The following is a 15,043-nucleotide window of genomic DNA, read 5'->3' as shown; positions in this document are numbered from 1 at the left end:
GGTGATAGGTTCACTTTTCTTCCTAAGCAATCTAGCTTCTCCGCGCCTCACCAACCCAGGAGTATGTATACCTGTGGGTGGGACTGACTGCTATTAGGCTGAAGGGGCTTTCTGGAAGCTCAGAGGCCCAGTACCAGTCAGCACAGAGACACAGATGCCTTCCGAGTGGGAGGAGACCTCACGCAGCCTTTGCCAAGTGAGTTCACCTCTTTCTGCTCCGCTGCCTGGCTTCTGAAGCCCTTTGGTCCCTGGTCGCAGTGGTTTGCTTTTTACATCAGCAGCTACACACTCTTCTTCACTCTGTAATGACCATTTCCTCCCAGGGAGCCTCCTTGGGCTGGCAAAGTCAAGATATACAGGAAATCTACTCCAATCCCAGGATGGGCGACAGGAGATGGATTTTCCACAACAGTCTTCTAACACAAGGCAGAAAGTTCCATGTAAACAGTAGGCTGCCCTGAGAGGCTGCTGACCCCATCATGCTTGGCCCAGTGTCCTAAAGACTTCACTTCTGTCCACCTCTCCCAAAAGCAGGAGACCCCAAAAAGCACCAGATACACTTGTTGTAAGACAAGTCTCTCTGGCTCTCTTGCATTTCTGCATGTCTTGTCAACAAAGAACTCACCGCCTTTTGTCCTGAATTATCTTTTCAAAGGTGTTTGTATAGCAAACAGCTTTAGAAGACAGGGGCAGGGAGCCCTTGCTCTGGAGCAAACAGCAGGTTTGCATAGAGCCTTGGGAGACTGGGATAGTCTCTCTCCAGAGCAAAAGGGGTAGGTTTGCTTACCGCCCATTATAAAAGATGTGGGCTCCTGAAGATCTGGTTCCTCTCCTATAATGCAACCCACTGCATGTGCAGGCATTGCTCTGGGCCCATGGGGTCATGCCCTATGGGACTTGGAGGCAATACTCATGCTGCTTGCTATGCCATCATGAAGTCTTTTATCTTTGACCCAGGAGTCTCGTGTTTTCAGCTGGCATCCACGAAACTGGAGTAAGCTAACTTAACTGGCTTGCAAATAGGGTAAAATCTCAGATCTTTCCCAGTCGGTGGACTAGCTGTGCTCCCACTGGGGTCAACACCACTGCCCAATCTCTGAGCTCCGGGTCTGCCCTGTTTCCAGCAAACTCAGAAGAAGCCCCCAATTATGAAAATATACATAAACCAAAAAAAGAATGACTTAAAAAAAAAGAATGCTCTACTATGCAAAAGGACTTCTCATGTAGCTCTTTAAAAAAGAATAGCATTTAGGACACCTAAAAGATGATGTGATTTGTCCCAAAGAGCAAAATTTCACGGAACTTTTCAGGAATAAGCCTTAATGTAAAACAAGGTTCACCCCTGCTTTTCTGTTGGAGGTGGGAATGCCAAGCGGTCAGGCCTGGGAGTGGAACTTCTCAGGGACTATTGTCAAACTACCGTCTCCTTCCTAAAGACCAGCTGGCATGCTTGCTTACTGGCCCTCTCTACCTCCTTACCAAAAAAATCAATTACTTGGGTCTGTAATTGTAGGTAACTGAGTTGTGCCAATATCAATTTCCTGGGTTTGATAAGGTACGGTTGTTACATAAGGTATCACCACCGGGGGAAGCTGGGCAATGGGTACACAGCTCAGTGGCTACATGATGGTGGAAAGTGATTTGACCTGGCTTTAAATTGGGAATAATGCCACCTACCCTGTACTTTGGTAGTGGAATTGGAGGGGAGGAATATAGAGTGCCTAGGAGTTTTGCAACATCCTATGAATCTATAATTATTTCAAAGTAAAGTTTAAAAAACTACTGTGACTTAAATCAAATAACCAATCTTTTTAGATTCATAATTAAATGAAGACAGTCAGGACTCTGTCAGATGAGCAAGCGTGTAACCAGGTGAGCCTCAGATTCCCTCTCTTCTCTCAGTTCCTCTGCTTTCTCTGTCATTTCCACCAGCTAGACGTCCATGAGTTCCCAAGCAGGAGCCTGCAGCCAGGTGAGCCAAAGCAAAGCAGCTGGCCTAACGCTCCAAAGACACCCCCAGACCCCACGCCCGGGCTGCAGAAATGCACATCACGTCCCGTCACCTCCAAAGCTAAAACCGAGGCTCCCCTGGAGGCAACAGGCGCTCTCCGCTTCCTCCCCTTCGGTTTCCCTTGCTCGGCAATTCCCGGCCAAAGTGCTGGCAGAGCTGTTCCTGAGGCTGGCTGCTAACCTCCCCGGGTTGCAAGAGCAAAGGCTGCTGGATTACCTCAGTGCCTTTGAGCTCTCTGAGGTTCCGCCAAAGTCACTGCTGCCAGGGCTTAGCCTGGGGGAACCAGCAGGTGCCTGCAGACAGCTCTCCAAAGGCAGGGAGGTGGAGACAGAGACTCAAGCTGGTGTTAGGTAATGCAGTGTACATGCAGGTGCCCTGTCTGGATGCTCCCACCCCGCGCTGCCCCTTCTCCAGGGACACGCCCTCGGCCCTCAGGAGCACCTGCCCATATTTCACACTCCTGGGAGAGGGGCTGCTCACAGATCATACTGCTATGGGGAGTATAAAAGTTGTCCCCTAAGACGGGACAACTCTGTGGTGCCGTCCGCCCTCCAGAGCTCCTCATGGGGTCAGGCTGAGGCCAGACTTAGCTGAACCCACATCTCGGCCCAGTGTCTTCCCCTTCCCTGTGTTGCTTCCCTCACTGCCCCAGGATGTTCACTGGAGAGCAGCCCTCAAAAGTCAACTTGCCTAAGAATCCTCGTCTCAGGCTCTGCTTTTCGGAACCCGACCTAAGACAGGCAACGTTCATCACTGCCCTTCTCTGAAACCCTCCCCTCCTGGGGGAGGCCCTTTGACTCAGGGCTGTGGGATGGCTTGGGAACCCTCATGCCCACTCAGCCCTTGCTTGCTCGGTTCTGCTTATATTGGGTTGTTTTTCTTCAATCTTCTTCCTTCTTATCCAAGCTAAGGACTGAGTAAAGTATGAAAGGGTTTGGTATTTCCTAGTGGGTGAGGGGAAAGCCAGGAACAGGGCCTGGGAGTCTCAGGGTAGGATTCCAGATGGCCAGCGATGTCCATTCCAAAGTCTTGGAGAGCAAGTGAGCAAAAGAGAAGCTTTGGAGAGAGAGCCCCACTGAAGGAAGGGGAGAAACACAGAAAAGCAGGGGAAAAGGAAACCTCCTTTAGGACGGGACTGGAGGAGGGGCAGTCCTCTAGACAATATCACCCACTATGCACAGGTCACGTCTCTATGGGGGCAAGGTCCTGTGGCTTTTCCCAGGAGTTAGGGATGGCAGGGTGGGGCAGCACTTTCTTTATCAACACCTGCCATTTATTCAGCTTTTACTATGGAACAGGCACTGTGCACAGCACTTTACATGAACTCTTTTAATCCCCACCACAATTCTAGAAGAGGAGACTGAAGTTCAGAGAGGTCTCAATCCTGCCTCATGAAGCAGATATGTTTTCATTCTTATTTTCCAGATGAGAAAACTGAGGCACAGAGAAGGCAATACAATTGGTAACCAACAGAGTCAGAGTTTCCGGGGTGAAGCCATACAGTATGACTCTTGGGACTTTGGACTGTGGTAGCAGCAGGACATGAGCCTTGCACTTCACCCCACCCAACCCCACCCATCTTTCGAGGTCAGCTCCAGGTCCCCCTCATTCAGGAGGCTTTTGCTGCCTTGGGCTCACAATGAGCTCCTTCTCCATCAAAATTGGAATTTCACAGTGGTGGAGAAGGTCACATCTTGCCTTAACAGCTTCTCTGATTAGGGAGAAGGTCTTGTCTCTCTCACTAGCCCAAGGGTTCCTTTAGATGAAGGAAACAAATCCAGATCTCCCCGGACTCTCCAGGCCACCACATTCCCCGGCCCTGGGCACTTACTCCTGGGCCTGGCACAGGCTGAGCCCCTCATAAACACCCACTGAGTGAATGATAGTGAGGCAGCCTCTCCCTGGAGCGCTGGCCACGAATGGGGGGAAAGCTGGTTCTTTTAGAGCAACAGGCAGCCTTCACACCCCGAGGCTGAGTCCACCCGGCACCAGGGCCAGGCACTGACATCCTTGGCTCTCGGACTTGTGTCCACAGCATCCTAGCTGGGCTCCCGGGTCCTTGGTGGAGGACCACCTGGACTGTACTGGAGCAACATCTAAGGTCATTACAAACCTGGGTGTTGGTCCTTCCAAATTCCCTTGAGACTCAGCAGAAAGCCAGGCAGGGGTGCAAAAGTCCCCCACGTTAACTCCTAGGCCAGGAACAGAGAGGCAGTCCTCTGCCTCCATGGAAGGGGTCCGGGGCCGAGATTCCCTACACCCCCACTGACTCATTCTGGTCTTATCTGAACTGGAGGATTTAGAAGTTCTTTGTAGCTAAATTGATTCTCTCCAACTTTAGCATAAGAGTCGGAGGGCAGGCGGCAATGCCTTCTCTTGTCTTTCACTGTTTTTGAGGATGGGGGTGCACGAGGAGTACCTTCAGAGAAGAGCCACTCTCTGGGGGGGCTGCCTGTAGGTAGGTTTGCAAGTCAACAAGCAGGTATTAACCATGCACTGGTTGCATGCCAGGGATTAATGGGATGCAGACCTGCTTCTCGCGATGGTCCCACTGATAGCTGATGTCCGGGGAGGTCCAGGCCCAGCAGGAATGGAGGGTGAAGACCACTGTGAGGGAGGGTCCCCTGGGAACCAGCCCAACTCACTAGCCTGGGGACAGGTAGGGGATGCGGAGACCCAGGAAGCAGCACCACCCCCACAGGTCAGGGCAAAGAGCCCAGTCTGGAGCAGGAGACCAAGTTCACACCTCGGCTCTGCCACTTTTGTGGGCAGTTACTTAACATCTCTGAACCTCAACATCTTTATCCCTCAAGCAGAAAGCACAAGGCATGCCTCAGTGTGGAGATCTGTATACGATCACAAAGTAAAAAGCACTTTGTAAGCTATAAATTCCAACACCGATTGAAGACGTCACAGTAAGAGCAGGTTATGACACACCTGAGGAGATGCCCTCTAGATTCCACAACATAATCAATTGCCTTAAACATGTTCCAAAATGCTGTGATGGTTAATGGCCTTTATGACCAGACAGACCCGGCTTCAAATCCTAACTCTGCCAAGTCACAGGCCATGTTTCCTAAGCTGTCAGAGCCTCAGCTGGATAATGGTGCCAGGAGGACTCGAGCAGGTTGAGAGGGGACGTGTGCTTGATTTAAGGTTACCTGTGATTACAATGGTAGCCAGTGGAAAGAGTTCAGCCTGCAGTTTTTCATCCTTTCATAGGAGAACTTGATCTCTCCATGCTTTTTGTAAAAAGGAAACCAAAGTCCCAGAGCCTGAGAAACTCCTCCTACGCTACACAGCCCGGGGTGAGCAGAGGTGGCCCTGGAGTGGTGGGAGAGGCCCCCAGGAAGATAATGGCCTTCAAAATCAGGGGCTTCCGATCCCCTGGGGGTTGTTAACACGCAGATTGCTAGGCCCACCTGGCCCAGAATTTCTGGTGTAGTAGTCAGCCTTTTCTTGGCCTACAGAATGTCCCTCTTCAGGGCGTCCCCCATCCCATTAGTGAGGCCATGAAAAGCTTACCTGGGAGGAAGGGGATGATTCTCTGCTTGGGGTCCTTCTGGCCACCTTCGATGGGAAACTTATCCAAAAGCTGCATCTGAGGAGCCAGACAGAGGAACAGGATTCAGAAGACTGGAACGGTCCCTTCCCCACTCCGCTCCACTGCTCCAGGGCCCCACTGTCCTCACACGGATGAGCAATGCCTCAAATCCCTCATTTCACAGACAATTAACAAACCACATGGGGCATGAGTGGGAGGATGCCAGAGCTCTCTACGCATCAAAGGGGGAGTCTGAACAATCTCAAGGAGGCCTGAGGGTGTAGAGGGAGGTGTCCAGACGTGACCCGGAGTGAGGCCAGGGTAGGGACCAGCAAGATTTCAGGCCAGGCTGCAGATGGGGTTTCCAGAGACTTCTCCGGACCCAGTTGTTTTCATACGTCATATGCTGGGTGAGCCCTTCAGTCATCCGCCATCCTAATACCCCCCGGGGCCAGGATGGGGAAGGCCCCATCTGATGCTTCAGACAGACCACCCACCTTCCAGAACCGCTCTGCGGAAACAGACCCAGATGTTATTTTAATTGCAAAACCAAATCCAGCCCACTGCCCCCAACTGCTGGAAGACCCCCTCCTCCGTCTCCTACATTCCCACCCTGAGAACCGCTGCTGTTTTTCCAGGGACAGACCCATTGGAAGAGTTTCCAGGGTTCTGGAAGAACAGCTGTTTTTTCTTCTGCTATTCTGGGCTGAAATTCTGTATAAACTGGAAAAACACACAGGAGACAGGATGGACGAAGCCACAGCCCCTGTGCGTGTGTGCGGTTAGCCTCCCTTCCAAGGAGTGGGCGGGCAGGAGGTGGAGCAGAATGGAGAGTGGGATCTAGCCCCGCGGGCCCAGCTGTGTGACCCTGGGCCGGGCTGCAAGCTTTCACAGTTGGGCTTCAGGCGCCTCCTCAGTAAAATGAGGAAGATCCGTCACATGACATCTGCAGTCCATTCCTTCTTCTGAATATTAATTAACACTTATTGAGCGTCTACTGAGAGCACTAAGAAAATAGCAGTAAAGAGAAGAGACGAAGTCCCTGCCCTCAGGGAGTTTACATTCTAGTTGGGGGGAGACACACAGTAAACAAATAAGTACTGTGTTGGGGGGATACATGCTATGAAGAAAAATGAAGTAGGATAAGGTGGTGGGGCAGAACAGGAAGGAACAGTTATTTTATACAGAGTGGTGTGGAAGGCCTCACAAATCAATGGCAATTCGGCAGAGACGGGCAGGAGGTGAGGAAGCGAGCCACAGCGGAGGGGGAGAACATTCCGGGCAGGGGAAGGGCCAGTGGGGTGGAGGCTGGAGTCGAGGTATAGGCACTGAGATCCAGGTGGGGCCCAGAGCATGGAGAGGATGGCTCGAGCTACGGGGAAGTGACTGGGCCACAGCGAGGAAGCAGGGACACCAGTCAGAAGCCTATGTATTGGCTTGGACCAAAGTGCTGCCTTGGAGGTGGTGCAATGTGGTCCTATGCTAGATTGACACGTGTAGTGTATGTACGTGTGCACACGTGTGCATATTCCCATCTACCCACGCACTCACCCAGCTCTACAGCATGATTTTAGGATCCTCTCTTGCGCAATCAAGATCCAACACACCCAAGCTCTTTACAGCCCACACGTGCAGGGCGGGTCATCGTCAGATTCCATTCAAAACAAGACAGTGACTGCACTGTTATTAATTTTCACTTCCCTGAACACAGTCTAAGATTTAACAAAAGCTGGCTCATGAGTTTTCAAACCCCAATGTTATAAGTCCACCTCTCCAACCTTTAATAATTGCCTGCTATGTGTAAATATGGACAATGGGCCATAACACTATAAACCTGTACTTAGGATTTTTTTTTTTTTTTTGCGGTACGCGGGCCTCTCACTGTTGTGGCCTCTCCCGTTGAGGAGCACAGGCTCTGGACGCGCAGCCTCAGCAGCCATAGCTCACGGGCTCCACGGCATGTGGGATCTTCCCGGACCGGGGCATGAATCCGTGTCCCCTGCAACAGCAGGCGGACTCTCAACCACTGCGCCACCAGGGAAGCCCAGGATTTTTTTTAATCAATAGATTTTCAAATAAATTCTACATGGAGTAAAACTCTTATTTTCTCCTCTCCCCATTTTCCTCACCCATATTCTATTTTGTAAATTTTATTTCTATATTACATAAGTAATTCATGTTCATTGAGGGGAAAAACTAGAAATTACAGAAGCAGTAGGTGGTCAAAAGGAGAGCAAGAATCACTCATAATCCTTCCCCCTGAAAAAGAAGCATTAATATTTGGGATATATATCCTTTCCAGATGTTCTTACATGCATGTAGATAAAATAAGCTCATCAAGTACTCTCATTACAGTGTGTAATGACATCGTCCCACGTCAGTGACTACTTCCATATCGGCACTGTTTCTTTCTTTTTTTTTTTTTTAACTAGAGTTTTGCTCGTTTATTCAAACAGTAGGCATTAGGGCAGGCTGTGGTAGAGGATGCAAAAATGGATCACATTGTTCTTGTCCTGGAAGATTTGTCAATCCAGGAACGGAGATGAGGTATCCAAAGACAATACAAGGTAGAAAGCGATAGGTGCCACAAGAGGGGTCTGTTCGTTAGTTCATTATCCATTCATTCAAGGAACATTTGCTTCCTGTCCCACATCTCATCCCAAACGGAATGGAAGATGAATTAGGCAGAGCCATTGCCCCTGGGGTAGTCACGAACTGAGGCAGGAGGCAGAGTCATGAACAAGTAATACTAATGACCTATGATAGATGCCAAACTAGCAGGGAGTTCTGGGCAAGGTGAATGTCCAACTCTGCCTGAGAATATCTGGGCAGACTTCACAGAGGAGGTGACACTTGAAGTCGATTTTAAGGAATGGATATGAATTCACCAGGAGACTGGATGAAGAAAGCATTTGAAGCTCAAGAACTGCTTATATCAAATCACAAATATGTGAGATGTTCTCCTGCTTAGGAAACATAAGAGCTTCAGTGTGGAGAGTTGGGGGGACCTGTGGAAGACCAAGCTACAACGGTGGGTTGGGGTGAATTGTGGGGAGCCTTGTATGTCATCCCCCAAAGATTTAGTTCCTTCTGTGGTCAATGAATAGCCACTGATCCATATCAGCGTTCTTAATTGTGAGGCAGAACGTTTCAAGGTTGGAGTGGGTCATGGCTGATTTACCTAATCTCTACTGTTGGATATTCGCTAGTACATGTAATATCAGCGTGAACACCCTTTCCATGTACCTATGAACCTTTCTTAACATTTTTTCTATTTTTTGTTTCATCTCATTGAAACCTATGCAAATTTATAGGTGCCTTAAATCTTTTCTGGAAGAAGATTGAAGATAAATACATGGATATAACTAATACGTTGAAGGCCAGGCCTGAGGCCTTGGAAGAGCAGCTTCACAGGATTTCTGAAGAACACAGAGATGATGAGGAGAAAGGCAGGCCCAGTTCATGCCCCGTGTAGAGTGGTTTGCCCTCATCAGATCTCTTTTCTCCTGAAAGCAAGTGGCTTGCTGTGCCCTGCAAGCTGACGGACTTACCCAAATTGCCCTATCTCTTTGGGGCTGGCAGGAGTTAGGCTACAGAAACTTTAAGTTTCTGGGGTTTCCCTGGTGGTCCAGTGGTAAAGAATCCGCCTTCCAATGCAGGGGACGTGGGTTTGATCCCTGGTCGGGGAACTAAGATCCCACATGCTGCAGGGCAAATAAGCCCATGTGCCACAACTACTGAGCCCACGTGCCACAACTACTGAACTTGCCTACCTCAACGAGAGCCCGCGTGCTGCAAACTACAGAGCCCATGAGCCATGGAGCTCGTGCGCCACAGCTAGAGAGAAAAGAACTCGTCCACCACAACTAAAGAGAAGCCCGCGTGCCACAATGAAGAGCCTGTGTGCTGCAATGACAGATCCTGCATGCCTCAACGAAGACCCCGCGTGCCACAACTAAGACCTGACTCAGCCAAAATATGTGTATATATAATATATATATAAATAAATGGTAAGCCTTTTAAAAAAAAGTTATAAAAAAAAAGAAACTTTAAGTTTCTTATCAGCTCTGACATACATTTGTTCTCTGACTCCTGAATTCCTTTTCAGACATAAGATTCTGAGATTCTCACCAGCAGTGCATAGGGATGGTGGTGCCCAGAGAAGTGGACAGGGGCACGTAAGATTCATGCAGTCCTTCCTTTCCTCCCAAAACATTTGCTTTGTGCCTTCTAGATGCCAGCCCTCTGTTAGGGGCTAGAAATAATTTAAACTGCTGGTCTATGGACCACAGTAGCAAAGCCCTAGAGCTGTCTCATATGGCAGTCACTACCCACATGTGGCCATTAAGCACCTGAAATGTGGCCCGTCCAGACAGAGACGTGCTGTAAGTTTAAAATATGCACCAGGTGTTGAAGACTTAGTACAAACCAAAAAACGTGAAATATCTCATTAACAATTTTTGTATTGATTGCATGTTGGAATGATAATATTTTGGATATATCAGGTTAAGTAAAAATACTTTAATTTCACCTGTTTTATGTTTTTATGTAGCTACTAGAAGAATTTAAATTATATATATGGTTCATATTATATTTCTATTGGACAGGCTGCTCTAGAGCAAGATGGTTCTCAAAATGTAGTTTTAAGTCTGCCCATACCTGACACCTTGGGGGAGGGGAGGTGTTTGTTAAAAATGCAGTTTCCTGGGCCCTACCCAGAAGTCTGTGAAGCTTTGTTTTGGTGCTAGAGAGTGACAAGCAAGTTTTGGAGTGGCGGGGAATGGTGAGGCTATATGTAAGGGATTCTGTGGGACCTGAAGGGAGAGGTCAGGGAAGACTTCCTGTAGGAGGTGAAGCTAGCTCTCTCTGTCTTGGCGGAGTGACGGTCACGTTCCCTGTACCTTCCCTGCCAAGAGCAGTCTGAACCTCTCCGTGGGTTCACGTGCCTCCTGGAAGGCAAGGGTCATCTGATAGCCCTGCAGATTTGAGTTTTTCCTCAAAAGGCCTTTTGAGGATGCTTTGCAGCTGGGCTCTCTCCCACCTCCTCCTTCTGTAACAGATATTCCTCTTCCCCCACCTCTGCCTTAGTCTGGGCCCCCTGAGGCCACGACAAGCCCATCTGCTAAAAGTACTGGGTCAACGGGCTCTCTCCAGAGCCGTGAGCGCCCAGCTGACCTGCCACCCTCCACCCTGAGCCTTCAGGTGCTGCTCTTAGCACACCTGTCACCTGATCCCCCCACTAGATAACAGGGAGGCATCTGTCCTCCCTGTTATCTCCAGGGCCCACTGGCCACAGGAAGACGATGCACTGCTAACCAGATGTTGGTGACATTTTCTCTGCCCACAGGTGACATTTCAAGAAAAGCCAATCCCTGGCTCCCAAATACAGGTGGCCAGCTGAGTTTACTCAGTCGGCGGGGCTCGCAAATCCGCCCCATTCAGCGAAGTGGCGCGTGCGCAGTACGGCAGAGTGGTGGGCGGTGGGATAAACCTGTGCGGCCACGTGTGACACACAGTCCAAATGTCACCCCACCTGGGGGGCCGGGCAGGCCGCGAAGTGGGTTCTGTAACCTGGTGGGCGCCTAATTTGCAGGACTGGGTCTGATAGAGAAAAGTCACATGAAAGGCTGAGGGAAGCTGTCTGATGAAGAGGCTGCCCAGACCTTCCCTGAGGAGGAAGCCTGGGTGTGTGGGCAGTGAGGAAGGAAGCTCTGCCCCGCAGAGAATTCTGCTGCAGCCACATTTTCGGGCAGGAAGTGGATTCTCCTGTCACTCCAGCAAGGGCCTGAGCCGGGCTGGAGGAAAAGCAGGGCCCGTTGCCAGGGTCCTTCTTAGAGTGAGAGGCATTTGGCTAAGGGGGCCCTCGGCAAGCACGTCAGAACTCTGCAGCGTGTGGAGGACGCCAGGCTGTTTATCTAAGGGGTGGATAGTGCGAGAGATACAGGACAGCTCGGCTTCAAGAGCTGGCCCCAGCCAGAGAACGCTGACTCGGCAGCTCTTCATGGGCAGGGCTGAGCAGCAATAAACACTGGGGAGAGAGAAGGGTGGACCCCGGGCCCAGCTGGGGCACATCTGTAACCCAAGAGGCCGACTCCTCGCCCTTCTGAGAGGGTGGAGTTCCCAGCAACTCCAGTTTTGGGGCCCCAATGCTTGTGACCATTTCCAGCTCAGGAACAAAGGGAACGTTAGTTACTACAAGAGGCTGGTGGGTTCCCTGATCTAGAGATTCCCCTTACGAAGAGGCAAGGTCACTCCATCTCCCTGAGAACTCTGAGACATCACGGGAAACCTCAGAATTGGTTTGCCCGTCCTACTGACTTAGGGCTCACCAGGCCCTGTGTTAGATGCGGGGACACAGCAGGGAGAATCACGGAAACAGAGAGGGACAATAACGACACGTGTGACTTTTCTTAAAGTTCTCATCCTTTGTGGTCTGAAATGTACCTCCCCATTCCCTTTCTTCTTTGATGGCCTTATCAGGCGACATCTACTCTGGGAAGCCTTTGACTATCCCAGCCTAAGGTCACACCAGCTCTCTTGGAATTCCAACAGCACTCCTGGTTGGTATCCCTATTTCAGTATTTCACATACTCTTTTGAAACCTTTTTGTACATGTTCATCTCATTGCCCACGAGAGGAGGCATCCTTCCCTTTGAATGGTCTTGGTGACCTTGCAGAAAACCAGTTCAGGATAAATGTTCAGGTTTATTCCTGGACTCTCAATTCTATTCCTTTGATCTATATGTCTATCCTAGGTCTGTAGGATGCCATCTTGATTACTGTAGCTCTGTATAAGTTGTTTTCTTTTCTTTAACAGACTTTTTAAAGAGAAGTTTTAAGTTCACAGCAAAATTGAGCGGAGAGTACAGAGAGTTCTCATATACTCCCTGACCCCACACATTCCTGGTCTCCCCCCATCAACATCCCAAAGCAGAGCAGCACACTTACTGCAATTGATGAAGCTACACTGACAGATAACTATCACCCAAAGTCCATAGTTTACATTAAGCTTCATGTTTGGTATTGTACATTCTAGGGGTTTGGCCAAATGTATCACGTGTGTCCACCATGACAGTATCGCACAAAATAGTTTCACTGCCCTAAAAACTCTCTGTGTTCCACCTATTCGTCCTCTTCCCACTAACCTGAGCAACCACTGATACTTTACTATCTCCATAGTTTTGCCTTTACTAGAATATCATATAGTTGGAATCATACAGTATGTAGCCTTTTCAAAATAGATTCTTTAATTTTTAAAATGCACAATATGCATTTAAGGTTCCTCCATGTCTTTTCATGGCTTGATAGCTCACTTCTTTTTAGCACTGAATAATATTCCATTATGTAGATGTGCTACAGCTTGTTTATCTATTCACCTACTGAAGGACATATTGGTTGCATCCAAGTTTTGGCAATTATGAATAATGCTGTTGTAAACATCCATGTGCAGGCTTTCGTGTGGACACAGTTTTCAACTCACTTGTTTAAACACCAAGGAGGATGATTGCTGAATTGTATGGTTAGTAGTTTAGTTTTGTAAAAAACTGCCAAACTGTCTTCCAAAGTGGCTGTACCGGGGCTTCCCTGGTGGTGCAGTGGTTAAGAATCCGCCTGCCAATGCAGGGGACACGGGTTCGAGCCTTGGTCCAGGAAGATCCCACATGCCACGGAGCAGCTAAGCCCATGCGCCACAACTACTGAGCCTGCGCGCCACAAATACTGAGCCCACATGCCACAATACTGAAGCCCGCGCGCCTAGCCTAGAGCCCGTGCTCTGCAACGAGAGAAGCCACCGCAATGAGAAGTCAGCACACCACAACGAAGAGTAGCCCCCACTTGCCACAACTAGAGAAAAGCCCACACGCAGCAATGACGACCTGATGCAGCCAAAAATAAATAAATAAATTAATTAATTAATTAATTAAAGTACAGCTAAGAACATAGTCATGATCTGTGTGACAGGATTCACCATCATGTACCCTAGTCCCTAATGAAGTTATTTTTTATGTTCCATGGGCCTCTCAACCTTGCCCATGTACCCGGCCCATGTGCTAGTTGCCCACCTCAGTCAGGGGTCATCATACCTTTGGGACCTAGTGATTCTCAGAATGGTGGCACAACTCTGAACTTTCCCATGAAGATATAAAAATAATAGATTTGGGAGTGACCGGACAGCACCTCTAAAACACTTATTAGCAGATCTTTTTTGGGGGAGGGGTTCAGCAGAATTCTCTGTTCAAATGAAATTTAATATCAAACTTCCATTCAAAATTTTTGGGGGTGTAGATATCCTATCATTCCAGAACAACTTGTTGAAAAGACTATTCTTTTCCCATTGAATTGCATTAACTCCTTTGTCAAAAATAAATTAACTATGTATGTGTGGATTTACTATTTCTGGACCCTCTGTGTTGTTCCACTGATAGATATATCCTGACATAAACACCATCCTACCTTGATTACTGTAGGTCTTTAGTTACGTCTTAAAATCAAAATTTTTCTTCTTTTTCAAAACTGTTTTGGTCATTCTAGATCCCTTGCACTTTCAGACCCGGTTTAGAATGAAGTGGTTAATTTCTACATTAAAAGCCTCCTGGGATTTTTTTTTAATTGAGATTGCATTGACTCGATAGATCAATTTAGGGAGAGAAGCTACCTTAGCAATATTGAGACCTTCAATACATGAACATGGTAAATCTTTCTGCTTAGTTAGACCTTCTTTTAATTCACTCAACAATGCATCATAATTTTCAATGTAGAGGTCTTACACATCTTTCATTGAATTCATTCGTGTTTTATGTGTTTTGAAGCTATTATTAATGGTGTTTTAAATCTTCATTTTCCAATTGTTTGCTGCTAGTATACAGAAATACAATTGGTTTTTGTATGTTGAATTTGTACCTGCAACTTTGTTAAAATTACTTACTAATTCTAGTAGGTATTTTTGTCTTTTGCAGATTTCTTAGTATTTTCTACACAGACAATAATGTCAGGAAAAAAAAGTCATTATAGATCTTCCTTTTTCCAATAAGTATGCCTTTTCTTTCCTTATTTCACTAGCTAGAATGTCTAATACAATGTTGAAGAAAAGAGGTAAGAGAGAACATTCTTGCTTTATTCCAATCTTAAGAGCAAAGTATTCAGACTTTCACCGTGAACTATGATGATAGTGGTAGGTTTTATGTAGATGCTCAAGATGAGAAAGTTTCCTTTGATTTCTAGTTTACTGAGGATTAAAAAAATTATTATTATAAACAGTGCTGAATTTTGTCAAATGCTTTTACTGAATCTACTGATGCATTTTTTTCTCCTATATTCTGTTAATGTGGTGAAATACACTGATTAGTTTTGAAATGTTGAACCAAGTTGAATTTTTGAGATAAATCCTACTTGGTTCTGGTGTATTATTCTTTTTATATACTGCTAGACATGATTTGCTAATATTTTAATGAAAAATTTTGCATCTATGTTCATGGTATTCTGATATT

At 47.7% G+C, this 15,043-nt stretch overlaps 1 protein-coding gene across 4 annotated transcripts in view; it reads right to left on the bottom strand.

Annotated features, from left to right (window-relative positions):
• SH3PXD2A (SH3 and PX domains 2A) overlaps positions 1-15,043 on the bottom strand; it is a 235,484-nt gene that overhangs the window by 141,712 nt on the left and 78,729 nt on the right. For 3 of the 4 annotated variants that reach the window (XM_030865530.2, XM_030865531.2, XM_030865520.2), the window contains exon 3: positions 5,537-5,612. The exons of the other annotated variant lie outside the window; for it this stretch is intronic. In XM_030865530.2, coding sequence (XP_030721390.2) covers positions 5,537-5,612 — 76 coding nt within the window. The remainder of the gene's footprint in view (positions 1-5,536; positions 5,613-15,043) is intronic. 4 annotated transcript variants of the gene reach the window in all.

Source organism: Globicephala melas, chromosome 16 (genome assembly GCF_963455315.2).
Source record: "Globicephala melas chromosome 16, mGloMel1.2, whole genome shotgun sequence".
In the NCBI taxonomy this organism is placed as follows: Eukaryota; Metazoa; Chordata; class Mammalia; order Artiodactyla; family Delphinidae; genus Globicephala; species Globicephala melas.
This window is presented reverse-complemented; position numbering and strand designations above follow the sequence as displayed.